The sequence below is a fragment of the Equus asinus genome, unplaced genomic scaffold (genome assembly GCF_041296235.1).
Source record: "Equus asinus isolate D_3611 breed Donkey unplaced genomic scaffold, EquAss-T2T_v2 contig_1, whole genome shotgun sequence".
NCBI classification, from domain to species: Eukaryota; Metazoa; Chordata; class Mammalia; order Perissodactyla; family Equidae; genus Equus; species Equus asinus.
In genome coordinates, this window is record NW_027224738.1 from 581,696 (window position 1) to 599,292 (window position 17,597).

The window sequence follows — 17,597 nt, forward strand, 5'->3', positions numbered from 1 at the left end:
GGAGGACATAATTCAGTCCATAACGGGATTGCCTGTAATTTTATATAACTGATTTATTTACAATGCATTTCTACTTTTCAAAAATGCCTTTTATATGTCAGAATTTTTTATACTATTTTTCATTGTTATTATACTTAATACTATTTAATCCAGAATAATTACTACTGGGAATTTAAAACGTTCACCAATAGGAGAATGGTGAAATAATCTTTCATACATCCATAGCTTGGAGTAGTAGTCATTCATATATATATATATATATATATATATATATGTATAAATTTATTTTTGTTTGTTTTGTATCTTTAATTGTGGTAAAATATACATAGCATAAAATTTACCATCTTTATCATTTTTAAGCAAACAGTTCAGTAGTGTTAGGTACGTTCACGTTGTTGTGCCACCAATCTCCAGAATTCTTTTTATCTTGTGAAGCTGAAACTCTATACCCACTAAACAATTCCTCATTCCCTCCCTCCTCTAGCCCCTAGCAACCACTTTTCCACTTTCTATCTCTCTTAATTTGGCTACTCTAGGTACCTCACATAAGCGGAATCATGCAGTATGTTGTCTTTTTTTGACTGGCTTATTTCATTTAGCATAGTGTCCTCAAGGTTCCTCTATGTTGCAGCATACATCAGAAATTCCTTCCTTTTTAGGGCTGAATAATATTCCATTGTATGTATATACTACATTTTGTTTAACCATTCACCCATTAATGGGCACTGAAGATTGCTTTCACCTTTTTGCTGTTGGGAATAATGCTGCTATGAACATGGTGTACAAATATCTCTCTGAGACCCTGCTTTCAATTCTTTTGGATGTCAGATTTACTGGATCATGTTTTTTATCTTTTGAGGAACTGTCATACTGTTTTCCATCATGGCTGTACCATTTTACATTCCCACCAGCAGTGCATAAGGGTTCCAATTTCTCCAAGTTCTCACCAACACGTATTATTTTCTCCTTTTTTCACAGTAGCTATCCTAATAAGTGTGAGATGATATCTCATTGTGGTTTTTATTTGCATTTCCCTAATGACTAGTAATGTTGAGCATCTTTTCATGTGCTTGTAGGCTATTTGTATATCTTTACAGAAATGTCTGTTCAAGTCTTTACTCATTTTTAAATTGGATTGTTTGGTTTTTGTTGTTGAATTTTAGACATTCTTTATATAGTCTGGATATTAACCCTTTATCAATTGTGTGACTTGCATATATTTTCTCCCATTCCTAGGTTGCCTTTTCACTCTGTTGATTGTGTCCTTTGGTGCACAGAAATTTGTAGTTTTTATGTAGTCCAGTTTATCTCTTTTTGCTTTTGTTGTCTGTGCTTTTGGTGTCATATCCAAGAAATCATTGGCAAGATCCACTTTATGAAGTTTTTCTCCCATGTTTTCTTCTAAGCATCTTACAGTTTTAGTTCTTATGGTTAGGTCTTTGATCTACTTTGAGTTAACTTTTTTATATGATGTAAAGTAAGGGCCCAACTTCTTTCTTCTGCATGAGATATCCAGTTTTCCCAACACCATTTGTTGAAGATACCATCCTTTATGATTGAATGGTCTTGACATCCTTGTTAAAGATCATTTGACCATATGCAAAGGTTTATTTCTGGGCTCTGTTTTCTATTTCATTGGTCTATACATCTGTCTTTATGCCAGTACTGAGCTGTTTTGATTACTATAACTTTGTAGTAAGTTTTGAAATCAGGGTGTGTGAGACCCTCAGCTCTGTTCTTTTTTCAAGATTGTTTTGCCTGTTTGGAGTCCCTTGAGATTCCATATGAATTTCAGGGTGGATTTTTCTATTTCTGCAAAACACTATTAGGATTTTATAGGGATTGCATTAAATTTGTAGATCGCTTTGGGTAGCATTGACTTCTTAACAATATTAAGTCTTCCAATCTGTGAACATGAGACGTCTTTCCATTTATTTGTGTCTTTAATGTATTTCAGATACATTTTGTAGTTTTCATTGTACAAGCCTTTGCCATCTTGGTTAAGTTTATTCCTTAATATTTTATTCTTTTTGATGCTTTTGTAAATGGATTGTTTTCTCTATTTCCTTTTTTAATTGTTTATTGTTAATGTATAGAAATGTAATAGAGTTTTGTATAGTCATGGAATTTCTTTAAAGTAGACATTATCTACAATTGGAAAATTTCCAGGATACATTATTAAATAAAAACAGATACATACTAAAGAACAATTCAGTAAGATCCAACTTATGTAAAGAAACCTCTATATACCTTTATATACTATTACTCTATATAATGAGCTTCTTTTTTCCCATTTACTCTGGGGTACAATATTCCTGCCTTGGAAAAGGAGCTTTCTCTTCCTCTCTCCCTATGCTTCAGTCATTCTTTCCTAGAAAGCATTTTCACTTGCTCTATATCTTGTATTCTCAGTTTATCTATATTTTGGGTCAACTATGGGCCAAAGGCACTTGACCTTGATTTAAAATTTATAACTTCCACTTTTATAAGGGGAAAGGTTTTTCAATAGTTTTTTGAAAATAAATGCACAGTCAGTAGCCGCTTTTAAACAAATGCAAAATGCAGTCACAGGGCCCCATGAGAAGGAGCAGTAGAGGCGGAGTGAGGGAAAAGGAAAGTTACACTCACTGGACCAGCCAGTCTGTGGTATTAAGTTCATGCTGGAATCATCTGTGTTGATAAAAGGGTCTAACTGGAAATTCTCCTGGGCCATTCTGTTCATCAGGGTTTCTGAAATCTGGGATGCAATGCTGAGGTGAGCTTGGTCTTGTGAAATCGTGTTCATGCTGGAATCACCCATGAGGATAATGCAGTGGGTCTAGGGATTTCCAGATAAACCTGTTTATCAGAGCACCAGAGGGCAGCCTATGATAGCCTAGTAGGTCTATCATGAAGCCTCTAGGAGTGCCCGTTTTCAATCCTGCTTGATGTGTCTCTCTCTGGAAATGAGTTTCTCTAGTGTGTCTCAACAGAAATTTTAAACTTTGTGATTAGTAGGCTTATTCTCATATAAAGGACACAATTTTTTTCCTTATTTAATAATTAGACCTATTAGATTTGCTCATAACCATGGTAGCTGGAATACTTTCTAGGCTGAGTTCAGTTTTGCACTTTGTCTCAATCTGCTTTGTTTTGTGTACATTTCCATATTTAGGAGTAAAGATGCAAGATTCTGAATTATAGTAGCTGACTGACTAATCCCAAAGACTCTGTGTTCCTGCCTTAATTTCTCCTGTAGTTGTAGTTAGCTCTCTGCTCATCCTTGTAGAAGCTCATGCAGATTGCCAAAAAGAAGGGGCTAACCAAATGAAATATGGTTTGTCTGTATCCACTCTAGAGAATTGAGCAACTACTAAAAATTATAATTTGGAGATTATGTAACAGCATGGGAAAATGCATATCATCTAATCTAAGTGGGAAAGAAAAACTAAAAAGGATCTTATATGTAAAGTAGTCATAATTGCAATGTTAAAAAAATTCTTTTAATAGAAGAAACTCTGGAAGGAAATATTCCCAAATTCTAATAGTGGTTGTGTGAAGTTGGTGTCATTGGATGATTTTTTTTCTTTTTCTTTTTTTTCTAATTAAATATAGATTATTATAAAAACTTTTTAAACATCTGTGACCAATATTCAGCTGAGTGTTTTTACTGGGCTAGTATAGGATTATATGGTGATACCCTAATTTCATACTGGTAACATCAATCTTTGTCTCCTTTTACCAAGGAGTCCATGTATCAGGTTACCTTTGGTTAAGACTTATTTATGGATAAATGGATTTATATAACATGCTTTTCTTAAGCAGTATATGAAAAATATGAAAAGGTGAATTATGCTACTATAATATGAAATATGTTTCTAACAAAACTCTTTTGCCCTCTTATCTATAATAAAACTCTGAAAATAAAGATTTGTTAGTAGTAGGGCATAAGTTATGGTTTCCAGCTTTTGAAGGAAAGAAATAAAGAGGGAGAGTTTAAGCTGGCTTACTCCTTCATAAAGCCAGGTTAACCCATCGTACATGAAGATAGTTGTGAATTATCTATAGCTGTCCACATAGCTCTTACCAGTGAACAGGCACAAGAGCACGAGCTCTGGAACCAGACCACTTGGATTCAAAGTCTGATAACTTCTCTGAGTGACCTTGGGCAAGTGACCTACCCTCTCTGGGATTCAGTTTCCTTGCCTGTCAAACGGAGATAGTAATAGTGCCTACCTTGTAAGGTTATGGGGAAGATTAAATGTGTCACTGTGTGAAAATAGTGCCTGGTACATAATAAGTAATAGAAGTTTGGCTATTTTTATTATTAAAACTGTTACTAAGAAATTCTTCTCTAATGTATTAATATTTTAGATGGTTGGCATAGATAAAAAGCAGAGTTTGGAAGCCAAAAAAACCCAAGTGCTGATTGCAGATGTTGATAATGAGCTAACTGAACAACAGAGAAAGATATTTTCTTTAATACAGGAGAAAACAGCACTGCGACAAATGTTAGAGAGGGTTACTGCAGAAAAGGAGCAACTGAAGACTGACCTGAGGGACAGTATTGGAATGGTGAGATTCAGCAATGTGTTTTTGTCTTTGTATGTTTTAGATTTTTACAACTTTATTGAGGTATAATTTACATGCAATAAATGTATCTGAAGTGAGTGTCCAGTGTGATGACTTTTGACAAATGTCTCTACTTGTGTTCTCTCCACCCCAGCAAGTTCCCTCCCACCTCCACCCAGGCAATCCTGATCTCATCCTCTGCCCCACATAGTCACTGTCCTGATGTTTTCCACCTCAGCTCACTGTCTCTTCTAGAACTTCACACAAATAGAATCACACTGCATGTGCTCTTTTGTCTCACTTCTTTCTACACTCCTTTTTACTGCTTGGTAGTCTTCCAGTGTATGAATAGGCCACAATTTGTTTAGCCTTTCTCCTGTATTGATGGAAATTTGAGTTATCTCTACTATTTGGGTATTTTGAATAAAGCTGCTATAAACATTCTCATACAAATGTTTTTATGAACATATATTTTTTATTTCTCTAGAGTATGGATCTAAGTGAAATAGCTGGGTCATAGGGAGATGTATGTTTAGCTTGGTAAGAATTTACTAGGCTGATTTCCAAAGTATAGTTGCACCGTTTTACATTCTCATCAGCACATTAAGAGAATTCTGATGGCTCCACATCCCCACCAACACTTCATATTATTGGTGTTTTTAATTTTAGCCATTTCTATTGGGTGTAACCTTGTTTTGATTTGCCTTTCCCTAATGACTAAAGATGTTGAGCATCTTTTTATGTGCTTATTGTGTATCTTTCTATAAACTGTTCTCTCAGTGATGTGTTGTATAGATTTCAATGTACAGATCTTGGACATATTTTGTTAATTGGTTCCTAAGTGTTTCTATTTTATTTATGCTGTTGTAATTTTTCTTAAATTTCATGTTTAATTGTTAATGTTTGCCAATATTTTCAAACCTACTTTAGTTTTTGTTTCTATATGTGGGGGCAATCTAATGTGTAATAGATTGAAATTAATATTTTCAGAAGTTTGCTATGGATCACAGTAGACCCTGACCTTTTGTGTAATTTTCCATGTTTCTTAGGATTGTCTGTTTGGTCAAAGAGCTGAATGTAAATAAGAGTACAGACAAAAGTTGTATTTTCTTCTCGGTATCTGTCTTGTAATGTTTTTTGGTCTTGATACTTGAGAATGTCACTCTTTAAGCATAATAACTAAGATTAGTCCAATTCATGCTAGCAAAGGACGGCTGCTGTTTTGAGCTTGCTCAAAATCAAAGCCATCCCAGCATATGAAAAGCCTATAACCTGCAGTCTCATCGTCTATCGATGAAAGCTTAGAAACAGTCTCTTTTGGCTTCAGGGTAGAAAACAAGCAAACCTCTTATGATGGAATACTAAATCCAGTTCTAATTCTCGTGGTAGGAATGTAAGTTGAGCAATAAAGAAACAGCATAAGAAAGCAGATTCTTGGCATTTACATGATCAAAATAGACTCACTTTCTTTTTAAGTTAGTCTTTTCCAATATAGTTTGCCATGATTTCTCCATTTTCAGGCTGAGGTAAATGCTGATTTTTACCTGATTTCCTAAATGTAAGCTAGTGTCATTTAATCTCAACTTTTTAAAAATTCTAGACCATTGAAAACCAGGGAGAATTAAGAATTCTTAGAGGTGAACTTAAAAAGCAACAAGAGATAGTTGCACAAGAAAAGAACTGTACCATAAAGAAAGAGAAAGAGCTTTCTAGGACCTGTGAGAAACTGGCAGAAGTTGAAGAAAAGCTAAAGGAAAAGGTGAATTTTTAAAGTTATCTTCCTGGCCATATTTCCTGACTAAACTTTTTTTTTTTTGGTGATAAATTTTGGTTCTAATAGACCTAAATTCCAGAAATAGAATGTACCTCCCAAATGAACAGCTCTCAATGCTAATATTTTGGACAGTTTGAACTCACACTAGGATCTTAGCTAACCTCTTTTGTGTGTATTATATTATCCTAGAGTCTTTCAATGAGAGGGGGCCTTGGTTCATCTAAACTACTCATGATGTATTCATTCATTCATCAAATATTTATTGAGCATTACCGTGGGCCAGGCACTGTTCTGGGCACTTGATATACATTAGTCAGTAAAACAAAGCTCCTGCCCTTATATAGAGCTATATTAGTCATTCTCTAAACTCTAAGATTTGTCACTATTACCATCTCTTAGATGTTTGCAAGTTCCTGAATTATTTCTTTTTTAGAAGTAAGGTGCTGTTGTAATATAATTGTGTAAGAGCTAAGACTGTTAGAACAATTGTACTGCTCTAGTAATTCTAAAATGGACCCACTGATATCTTTCTGTTTATCCTAAGAACAGTGCTACATGCATTATAAATAGCGTAGTGTTTCCATTGTGCTTCTGTGGAATGTTTTTTTCCTAATATATGTTCTCTTAATTCTCATCCCTTTCACTATAACCTAATTGAATTTACTAAAACCTCCTGTCTATTTCATACTCCTCCCAAAGAGGTGATATCAATAGGCTTATGTAAAAGTTAATGCCTCAGTGTTTGTGTGGGCCATCCCCTAAAGACCTTATTGGAACTAAAAATAAATTATCCAAAAAGGTTTTAAGAGATGAGGAATTACAGTTTATTTGCCAGGTACATCTATATATTTAGTCAGTCTCTTTTCTTTTTAAATTTTTCGCATTTTTACTTTGCCTCCTTGATTAACCAAGTGACACTATGTTAGTTTCTTAGGACTTCTGTGTCAAATTATCATAAACTTGCTGGCATAAAAACAATGGAAATTTATTCTGTCACATTTCTAGATTCTCGAATTCCAAAATCATGGTGTCGGAGGACCATGCTTCTTCTGAAGGCTCTAGAGAAGAGTCCTTCCTTGCCTTGTGCTATCCGTGGCTCCCGCTGTCCTCGATAGTCCTTGTTCTGTAGCTGCATCACTTCAATCTCTGTCTCCATCTTCACAGGATCTTCTCTGTGTCTCTGTGCGTCCTTTCCCGTCTCTTATGAGGACATTCTCATTGGATTTAGGGCCCAACCCTAGTCCAGTAGGGTATCTTCTCAATCCTTAACTAATTACATCTGCAAAAACCCTCTTTCCAAATCGGATCACATTGAGGTTCTGGGTAGACTTGAATTTTGGGTGGGACCCTCTTCAGCCCAGTACAGACACTATGCCTAGAAGCTGCTTTACTTTCAGTGCTGCTTGTCTGTTTCCACTAGGGTAGTGTGCAGGGCTGTGATAATGATTCTCTCAGTTTGGCAAAGTACATTTTACATAAGAATTTTAAGATAATATGGCAAAATGGTAATAATAAAAACTTTATTTCTTAAGAGCCAACAACTCCAAGAAAAACAGCAACAACTTCTTAGTGTACAAGAAGAGATGAGTAAGATGCAGGAAAAGATGAATGACGTGGAGAATATAAAGAATGAATTAAGGAACCGAGAATTAACGTTGGAACGTATGAAAATGGAGAGGCTAGAGTTGGCTCAGAAACTCCGTGAAAATTATGAGGACATAAAATCCATAACCAAAGAAAGAAATGATCTACAGAAATTACAAGAGTCCTTTGAAGTAGAGAGAGAGAAACTTAAAGAATACATAAGAAGAATTGAAGTTAAGGTCAGTTAGACCCTTTTCTTCATCTGTTGTGTTTCCTTAAAACTGAGCCAATTGGGAAGGGGGGCAGTGTTGAGATGATGTTGTTAAAATATTCTTTAAACTTCACATGCTAATAAAGGGTCTGGAAACAAAAGAAGAACTCAAAATTGCTCACATGCATCTGAAAGAACACCAAGAAACTATTGATAAACTCAGAGAAGTTGTTTCAGAGAAGACAGATGAAATATTAAATATGCAAATACATTTAGAAAACACAAATACTGCCTTAAAAGCACAGGTATTTTTTTAAAGTTGTTATCTGAGTAGCTGAGAGTTTGAATCAGGTCTTTTGTGTAAAGAAACAAGATATGAGTTAGCCTAAAATTGGAGACAAGTAAAGATTTGCCTATTAATTTAGAAACTATTATTTAGCTTTTTATCAAATCTATCTATATCATAATTTATTGTATGCTTATCTCAAGATCCAAGAACTTCAGGAGAAAGAACATCAACTTCTTAAGGCAAAAAATGATCTCAAGGAAAATATGCATCAAACAGAGCAATTGAAGAAGCAATTAGAGGCCCAGAATTCAACTCTGGAAACTATAGAAACAGAGAAGTTCAAATTGACTCAGAAACATCTTGAGAACCTTGAAGAAATAAAACTTGTTGCTAAGGAAAGAGATGGCCTCAGAAGAGTGGAGGAAACCCTCAGAACGGAGCGAGAGCAGCTCAGGGAAAGCCTGCGAGAGACGGAAGCTACAGTAAGCGATACTCCTTCCCTCCCTCGTGAGGAAGCGTGGGCTTTGCTGACAGCAGTGAGCCCTGCTTTCACATGATGGTGCTGCTGGTGTGAGTGAACTGATAGAAACTTTTAGGCACGTAACTTGGTATTGTTCTTGAAAATTGTAAATTCTGTAAGCAATATTTTCTTCATAGACTTTATCCTACATGTATACTTAATCAATTGTTAAGATAAAGAAATATATATATATACATACACATATATACACCACAGTGTTGTTCATTGTAGCAATTTGTAATAAAAAATGGGATACAATCTGAATGTCCATCAGAAGGAAACTGGGTAAACAAGAGCAATATGTCAGAATACTATGCAACACCTAATAAAAAAATGGAATAGATTTGACCGTCCTAATATGGAAAGCCCAGAATGACTCTTAGGAGGAAAAGCAAGCTGTAGAATAGTGCACATATAACATGTTTGCCTCTGGAAAGTGGAAGCAGGCTGTGGGAGGTGGGGACAGGGAGGAAAAGCTTATCACTTTCTAACAACAAAAATACAGAGTAAGAAGTAATAGTTTTATTATTTTTACTAAGAAAATATGTTATTTTCATTAAAAAAATACTAACATTTTAACATTAAGATATGTCACTGTTCTCAAAATTTCTCTAATGATGAAGAATCTGGAAAAACAAGAGGAACTAAGAATTGCTCACATGCATCTGAAGGAGCACCAGGAAATTATTGATAAACTCAGAGGGATTGTTTCTGAGAAGACAGATGAAATATCAAATATGCAGATGGATTTAGAAAATTCAAACACTAAATTACAAGAAAAGGTATGGGGGGAGGGGAGGGTTATTTGATTGGCTGTCTGACTTATTTGTGCCTATAATCCTCTGGGGATATGAAATAGTTTAGCCACATTGGAAGACACGTTGGCAGTGTTTACTGACACTGAACATGTACATGCCTGTGGCCCAGCGATTATAGGTATGTACCTGAGAGAAAAGAACGCATACTTCCACATAAAGATATGTACAAGAATGTTCATAGCAGCTCTAATCATAATAGTGAAAAACTGAAAACAACTCAGATGCCTTTCACTGGGAGAATGGATTTACACCTTGTGGTTTATAAGTTCAAAAACAGGCAAAGTCACCTAAGATGACCAAGGTCATGATAGTGGTTGGCTGTAGTAAGGGGGCACACAGGAACTTTTTGGGGTGCTAGAAATGTTCTATATTTTAATCTGGGTTGTTATTACATAGATGTAAACATATGTCAAGAATAATTGAACTATACACTTAAGATTAGTGCACTTATGTGTATATGTACATGAGTGCATCTATATACATGTGTATATATGCACAAGTATATATATGTATATATATGTACACTTGTGTGTATATGTACATATGTACACACTTGTGTGTATATATATATACACTTACGTATATAATCTCAAAAGAAAATAAATTCTGTGTGGAATTATGCAGAATATTAATGAGTGACATTAGAAGCCTATTGTCTTAATCAATTTAGAAACTATTCTTTATACTTGTCTTAAAAACCATCTGTATCCTGACATGTTATTTTATGATTATCTTGATAAGATCCAAGAACTTAAGGCAAATGAACATCAGCTTTTTAAGTTAAAAGAAGATGTCAGTGAGACACAGAAAAAAATGTCCGAGATAGAGCGATTGAAGAAACAATTCAAGGCCCAAAGTTTAACTCTGGATAAAATAGAAACGGAAAACTTAAACTTGGCTCAGAAACTTCATGAAAATCTTGAAGAAATGAAATCTGTAATGAAAGAAAGAGATAATCTAAGAAAAGTGGAAGAGGCACTCAAACTGGAGAGAGACCAACTGAAGGCAAACCTACAAGAAACCATAGCTAGAGTGAGTTATACTCTTTCTTCCTGTCCAGCACACATATTTTTAATACAAGAAGCTTCCTTCTCTTTTAAATAAATGATACTGTTGGTGAAAAAGTAAATGTTATAGCCTTTTAGGGAGACAGTTTGACAATATCTTATTAAAAATTTATCAGCATATACGTTTGTTACAGCAATTCCATTCCTAGGAATTTATCCAACCAATATATTCACACATTTGGGCAGAAATACAACAGCATTCACTGCAGCATTGTTTGTGGTAAACAAAAGCTAAAAGCAATCCAAGTGTCCGCCATAAGGCACTGGCTAAGTGGGGTTTGTCTGTATAAGGGAACACTAAGCATAAGAATGGGACACTTTTTCTGTGACGTTGATCTAGAAGGGTGTCCAAGGGGTCTGAAAGGAGAAGAGCAAGCAGCCAGTTCAACAAGGAGCAGGACTAGGATGGGCGAGGTGAGGGACAGGGTCTGTACTCTCTATCCTTCCATACTGTTCTGATTTGGGGGTGGTGTGTTGGTGGTTTTTAACTGTGAGAATGCATTTTTTTACTTTAACTAGTTCATCATTAAGAAAAGATAATGTGCCTTTATATTATCATATTTCTCAATTTCTTCTAATAATAAAGGATCTGGAAACACAACAAGAACTGAAAATTGCTCGTATGCATTTGAAAGAACACCAGGAAACTATTGATAAATTCAGAGAGAGAGTTTCAGAAAAGACAACCCAGATTTCAAATATTCAAAAGGATTTAAATAAGGCAAAAGATGAATTACAGGAAAAGGTATTGTTGTTTTATTCTTTTGGGAGTAGTTGTGTCCAAAATTATTTGTAGACTCAGCAAGGAGATAGAAATAGATATATAGACATAGATATGTGCTTGTATGTAACAAATAGACTATTTTCCGTCCTTGAAGGAGTTCTGTTTGCATTCTAACTTGTTTTATAATTATCTCAAGATCCGAGAACTTCAGAAAAAAGAGCTTCAACTTCTTAAAGTGAAAGAAGATGTCAGTAAAACTCATTAAAAAATGAATGAAACGGAAGGATTGAAGAAGCAGTTTGAGGCCCAAAATTTATCTATGCAAAATGTGGAAATGGATAACTTACACTTGACTAAGAAACTTTATGAAAGCCTTGAAGAAATAAGAATTGTAGCTAAGGAGAGAGATGAGCTAAGGAGCATAAAAGTCTCTCAAAAATGGAAAGAGACCAATTCAGAGAAACCTTAAGAGAAATGATAGCTAGAGCGAGTTCAGAATCTACCCCTATCTAGTAACTATTTATAAGAAACAAGCTTTTTTGAAAAGGGTAGCAATGTTTTTACTTTTTTTTCCGGGAAATTTCTACAAACGGAGGATAATGGGAAAACTATTACTATAACTTTTCACACAAACAGGCAAGTACAGTTTTAAAAGAAGCTAAAATCTATTTCAGAAAATACCATTTTAATTCTTTATTTTTAAGAAAAAATTTGTTAAATAAGCAGACTATTTTCTTTAATGAAATTTTAAAAGAGTTTTTAAACCAAGAAATAGCATTATTCTCAATGGAGAAATAGTTGAAGGATTCGATTTACAAAAGATTAAATAGCCCATCTCTCTATCTCTACCTGATAGGGTTAGACGTGGGCTCTTGTTAGTGACATTAGAAGGGAAGAAGGCAAGATGAATACAAAAAAAGAAATTGAACTGAATCCTCTAAAAAGTAATGTAAACTTCAGATCAATAAGAAAGTTTATGAAATCTATAAAAATCTTTTTCATTCTCATATTTCAATAGTGAAGAAAGAATAAAGTGGAAAACAGTATCATTTGCAATCTCAATAGAAACATCAGACACTTGGGAATCATATTTATGTGGACCCTAACTAAATTTATAAAGAGATTTAATTCATTCAACCAATAATCATTGAACAATTAGTCTTCTGGGTACTGCAGTAAATAAGATAAACAAATGGGAGAAAATGTTTTGTTTTGTACTTGTAGTCAGAAATACAAAATGTAGGCAGGGTATGAATTTTCTGGTCCAAGGTGCTGGGAAGAATATATGAATGGAGCTTGGAGCACCATGGACAGTACAGACAGTCGTGCTAGCATGTTTAGTTGGCAATAATTATTCTAATGCAGAGATCTGGAAGAGTAGGAACCAGAGATAAATCTAAAACCTAATTTGCAGCTATGAAGGTTACAGGAACAGATTCTGTCTCCAAAAAATATGTGGTTCTCCCACTTTTTTCCCCAATGAGTTGAGGTTACTCACTAAAAGACTTCATGATACTATTATTCATTTTCTGACCATTTTTTACATTTTTTTCTGTTACAAGTATAATATTTCATTCCATTATTGAAATAATGTACAATGTGTAATTGAAAAAGTAAATGATTAGACATTATATATGAATGGAGTTATAGCTGAAGCCTTGTTTATTTCTTTCCATCCAAGCAGGACCAACAGAACATCAAAGAGGTATTAAAATATGAAAAAATGTTGCTATGTGATGGAAAACAGCACCTTACAGAAAGCCTGAGAGAAAAGTGCTTTAGGATAAAAGTAAGTGCCCCTGTTCAAATTACAAATAAATATTGGGGCCCTTCCAAAGGCCTGTGGAGTCACAGGCACCTCTATGGAATGAATAGATAATGCTCAGTATTCTTCTAAACTTCATAATCTAGTACAGATATGTGTGTGCATACATGCATACATACACAAACAAAACAGTGGGGTTTGGGGCCGGCCCTGGGGCCAAGTGGTTAAGTTTGTGCTCCCGCTTCGGCAGCCCAGGGTTTCCCCAGTTCAGATCCTGGGCACAGACATGGCACCGCTTGTCAGGCCACGCTGAGACAGCATCCCACATAGCAAAACCAGAGGCACTCACAACTAGAATATACAATTATGTACTGGGGAGGCTTTGGGGAGAAGAAGAAAAAAGATTGGCAACAGATGTTAGCTCAGGTGCCAATCTTTGAAAAAAAACAGTAGGGTTTATGACTTTGAGGCTTCACTGGAAAGGTGGTATTTCAGCAGATACCTGAAAGGAGTCAATGGTTGAGACATACAGGTATCTGGTGGAGAGCAGAACAGGCAGGGAGAACAGCAAGGACAGAGCTCCTGAAGCAGAAGCTGCCTAGTGGGCTCCAGCAACATCAACAAGGGGGAAAGCTAATGAGAAACGAGGTCAGAGTTAACAGGAGGAAGCAGGCTGTGGGGCTTTTAAAAGACTTTGGGTTTTACTCTGAACGAGATGTGGATCCACTGGAGAGTTTTGACCACAAGAGAGACATGGTCTGACTTACATTTTAAAGGGATAGCTCTGATTGTTGTGTTGAAAATTAAGTGATAGCAGGAAGACTATTTGAAAGACTAATTTCAGTAATCATGCGAAGATGGTGATGGCTTGGCCCAGAGAGGTAGTAGTGGAAGCAGTGAGAAGTGTGTGGATTCTGAACATGTAGTGAGGGTAAAGCCAACAGGATTTACTGTCACCCCTATTAGAACACAAGATCCCTAAAGACTTCTGTGTGTTGTTTATGGCTGCATCACTTAGCACAGTCCTGACAGAAGTCAGCCTTCAATATGTATTTATTAAAAGTACAAATGAATGACTAGACAGTGCTGCTCCAACCATAAGGTGATTCCTCCTAAGACCAAAGGCAAGAATCCCCTCTCCAACATCCCAGATTAATGAACATCTATCTAGGTTTTCCTTAAATTATTAAAAGGAGAGCTCATTATTGTCAGAAGCCCCTTACTCTATTGTTTAGCACCCTGAACTAAATATGTTAATACCCGATTGAATGTAAAGTGTTCTTCCACCTGTGCCCTGACCAGCTTGTCACCTGTCTGGTCTCTAGAAAGTTGAGCTGCTGGGCCTAGGCCTAATGGGTGTCTGCCATACACAAGGCACAAGACTGGGTGCTTTACCTCATGAGACAGAGTTTATTGTTCCATTTATAAACAAAGAAATTGAGGCCCAGGAGGAAGTTTAGTCATTGCCCAAGGTCACACAGCTGGTAAATTGGTAAAATTAGGATTTGAAACCAAGTCTAAGTTTAAAACTTGGGTATAGAAGCATTTCTACAAATGTAATTTTATTTCCTTTAATTTATAGTGTCTGTATGTATTTTATAGGTTATATTTAGATATTATCTAACATTTTACTTAATTCCCTAGAAAACTTTGTGGAAATTATTGTAGTCTTCATTTTGTAGTTGGGAGAATGGCTCAAGGATTTCCCCAGTCAGGAAGTGACAGGGCTAGAACCTGAACTCTAACTCTGATAAAAGGTGAGAAATCTCAGATTCTAGGCAGATAATAGAACGTAGGTCATGTGATTTGTTGTCACTCGTTTTGATGCTGGCTCAGTGAGCTGAGGAGTCGAAAGAAACATTTCTTGGACTCTCAAGGTCTGGCAGTAGTGCTCTTTTATTCAGGAAGTAGCATGGAGTAGCATGGGGACAGGACCTATGGGCAGTGAAGAGCTGCAAACATGGGTTGAGGGTAGGGCTAAATTTATAAGGCATAAGTATGTGAGTTGCTTCTTTACAAGACAAAGGAAAAATTAGGTAAAAAAAGTATCAGTGCAGGTGGAGTCTGGTTATCAGGTGGTCTTATAACTTTGGGTAAGAATCAGATTGAATGAGGTCAGGATGTCCCATGCTTCTGTGAGGATGATATAGATTGGTATGTAGGCCAGGAAGCCTTGGGCTTTTCTCCCTGAGGCATCCTTGATCCTCATCAGTTTTATCTGCTCACTCACACCACCTATTGTCAACAGAAGCTAGCATTCAGCCTTGAGCTACAATACATACTAGATTGAATTCATGCAAATTTCTCTTCCAACTTTGTAAATGTTCATTCAAATCATGGATGTTTAGAAGACTAAAAGAAAATGTATCAAAATGATAACAATGGTTGTTTCTGGTTTTCTTTGTTATAGCTGTTTTATAGAGGATTAGAATTGGCCACCCCAAGATATATCTCTTTGGCATGAAGATTATTTTGGGCTGGTTACTTTCAAAAACTGCAGACATGAGAGAAACTCTGAAAAGTAGAAGTTACCCTTTGTAAGAGACATTTCCATTTGTAAGGGAAATCTCCATCTGTAAAGATGTCTCCCTCTCTGTACCAGGAAGAAGGGGGATGACCTTACCTCTAGAAACTCTTATCAATGCGGAAGGCAAGGACTTAAATCTGCATAATAACCTTACTCTTGTTTACTGTACTTGTCTGGTAACCTCCCATACTGACTCCCCCTACCCACAACATCCTCCTTTGTCTTTAGCTGAAGATGATATTTAAGGTGAGAGCTTCCGCCATTTTGGTGAGTTGCTCAGTTTTCCTGGGTCTCTCCCATGTATACATGTTATAAAGCTTTGTTTAATTTTCTCCTGTTATTCTGTCTCATGTGAATTTAATTCGCTGTCCAGCCAGAAGGACCTAGAGCGTGTAGAGGAAATATCTTCCTCCCCTACAGTTTAAACTTCTTAAATTTCCACAATGATTATAATTATTTCTATAATCCAAAATCGACAATAACATTTTCTTTTTGTTTTTTATACACAAAAGTCTCAATTTATTTCTGCCCTATAGAAAGTGTTAAAGCATAAATTTTGTTACAATTCCAGAGCTAGGACTACTTATTGTTAAAGTAGAATGAATTATTAAATTGAATGAATTCTCACTGCCTTTAGGAGCTTCTGAAGAGATACACAGAGATGGATAGTCATTATGAGTGCTTAAATGGACTCTGCCTTGACTTGGAGAGGGAAATTGAAACCCAAAGAGAGCTTTCAATTAGAGTAAAAGCAAACCTCTCACTTCCACATCCACAAACCAGACAGATTCAGAAACTTCTCACTGTCAACCAGAGATGTTCCATGGAGTTCCACAGAGTCATGAAGAAACTCAAGGTACCACCTGTTTTAGTAATATCTTTGTAAATATTGCCATTAATTTCAGTTACAAACCAGTATATTTAAGTCCTGCTTTGGGAGTTGGTGTATTTGCTAATTAGTACATTTGCTACTGAATTAAAGATGGCATGGGTCTGAGAATAGCATGTGCAGGATCCTCAGTGCATCTAGGACCTGCTCATTCAACAAAACCTGAGCTCTGCCTTTGGCCTTAACAATGTGTCAGGGTGCTGGGGAGACAGAGATGAGCAACCGCTAAATCTCTCCTAGTCCAGTGGGTGAGGCAGACATTTGAACAGGTGAGAAGTGCAGTAGTGGACAATGTCCTGGAGAACAAGTTGAAGACAAGACTGGACTGGAAGCTGGGCTCAAGCAGTAAAGCTTAGAGTTCATTTTAGAGATGAGGAGGGGTCACTGGACAGTTATTTTAAGTGGTGGCAGTAATGTGATCGGGTTGCCATTGTAGAGACTTCACTACAGACAAAGAAGAAATGAGTCTGCAGGGGATGATAAGCCTGGTGGCAGAGAGAAGAGACAAGAGGCAGTTACAATTGTCCTGATGAGATGTGATGGGTGACAGTACTATGGGGGAAGGATTCATAGGGATGGAAAGGATGAAAGAAGTTAAAGAAATATTTGGCAGTTTACAATAGTAGGTCCATGTGCTTGACAGTGGAGGGAGGGGAGGGAAGTTCAGACTGAGCCCCAGGATTTGGGCTTAGCCGGGTTTGTGGATAGTGGTGCCATTAACTGATAGAAAGAAAAAACGAAAGGGAGAAGGCAGGTGAGGCAGGAGGAGAGATCTGGTGTTTAATTTGAGATGTTTTGAGATAGAAATACCTATAATGGAACATCCAGGAAGAGAAACCAAGTAGGCTTTTAGTTGTGAATCTGAGGTTTGTCAGGAG

General features: G+C 36.2%; 1 protein-coding gene across 1 annotated transcript in view; it reads left to right on the top strand.

Annotated features, from left to right (window-relative positions):
- Positions 1-17,597, top strand: part of LOC139042822 (centromere-associated protein E-like) — a 39,646-nt gene that overhangs the window by 1,084 nt on the left and 20,965 nt on the right. The window contains exons 2-11 of the mRNA XM_070503368.1: positions 4,354-4,554; positions 6,152-6,310; positions 7,858-8,148; positions 8,267-8,425; positions 8,610-8,891; positions 9,553-9,711; positions 10,489-10,779; positions 11,401-11,559; positions 13,223-13,327; positions 16,468-16,686. Of these exons, the coding sequence (XP_070359469.1) occupies positions 4,354-4,554; positions 6,152-6,310; positions 7,858-8,148; positions 8,267-8,425; positions 8,610-8,891; positions 9,553-9,711; positions 10,489-10,779; positions 11,401-11,559; positions 13,223-13,327; positions 16,468-16,686 (2,025 nt within the window). The remainder of the gene's footprint in view (positions 1-4,353; positions 4,555-6,151; positions 6,311-7,857; positions 8,149-8,266; positions 8,426-8,609; positions 8,892-9,552; positions 9,712-10,488; positions 10,780-11,400; positions 11,560-13,222; positions 13,328-16,467; positions 16,687-17,597) is intronic.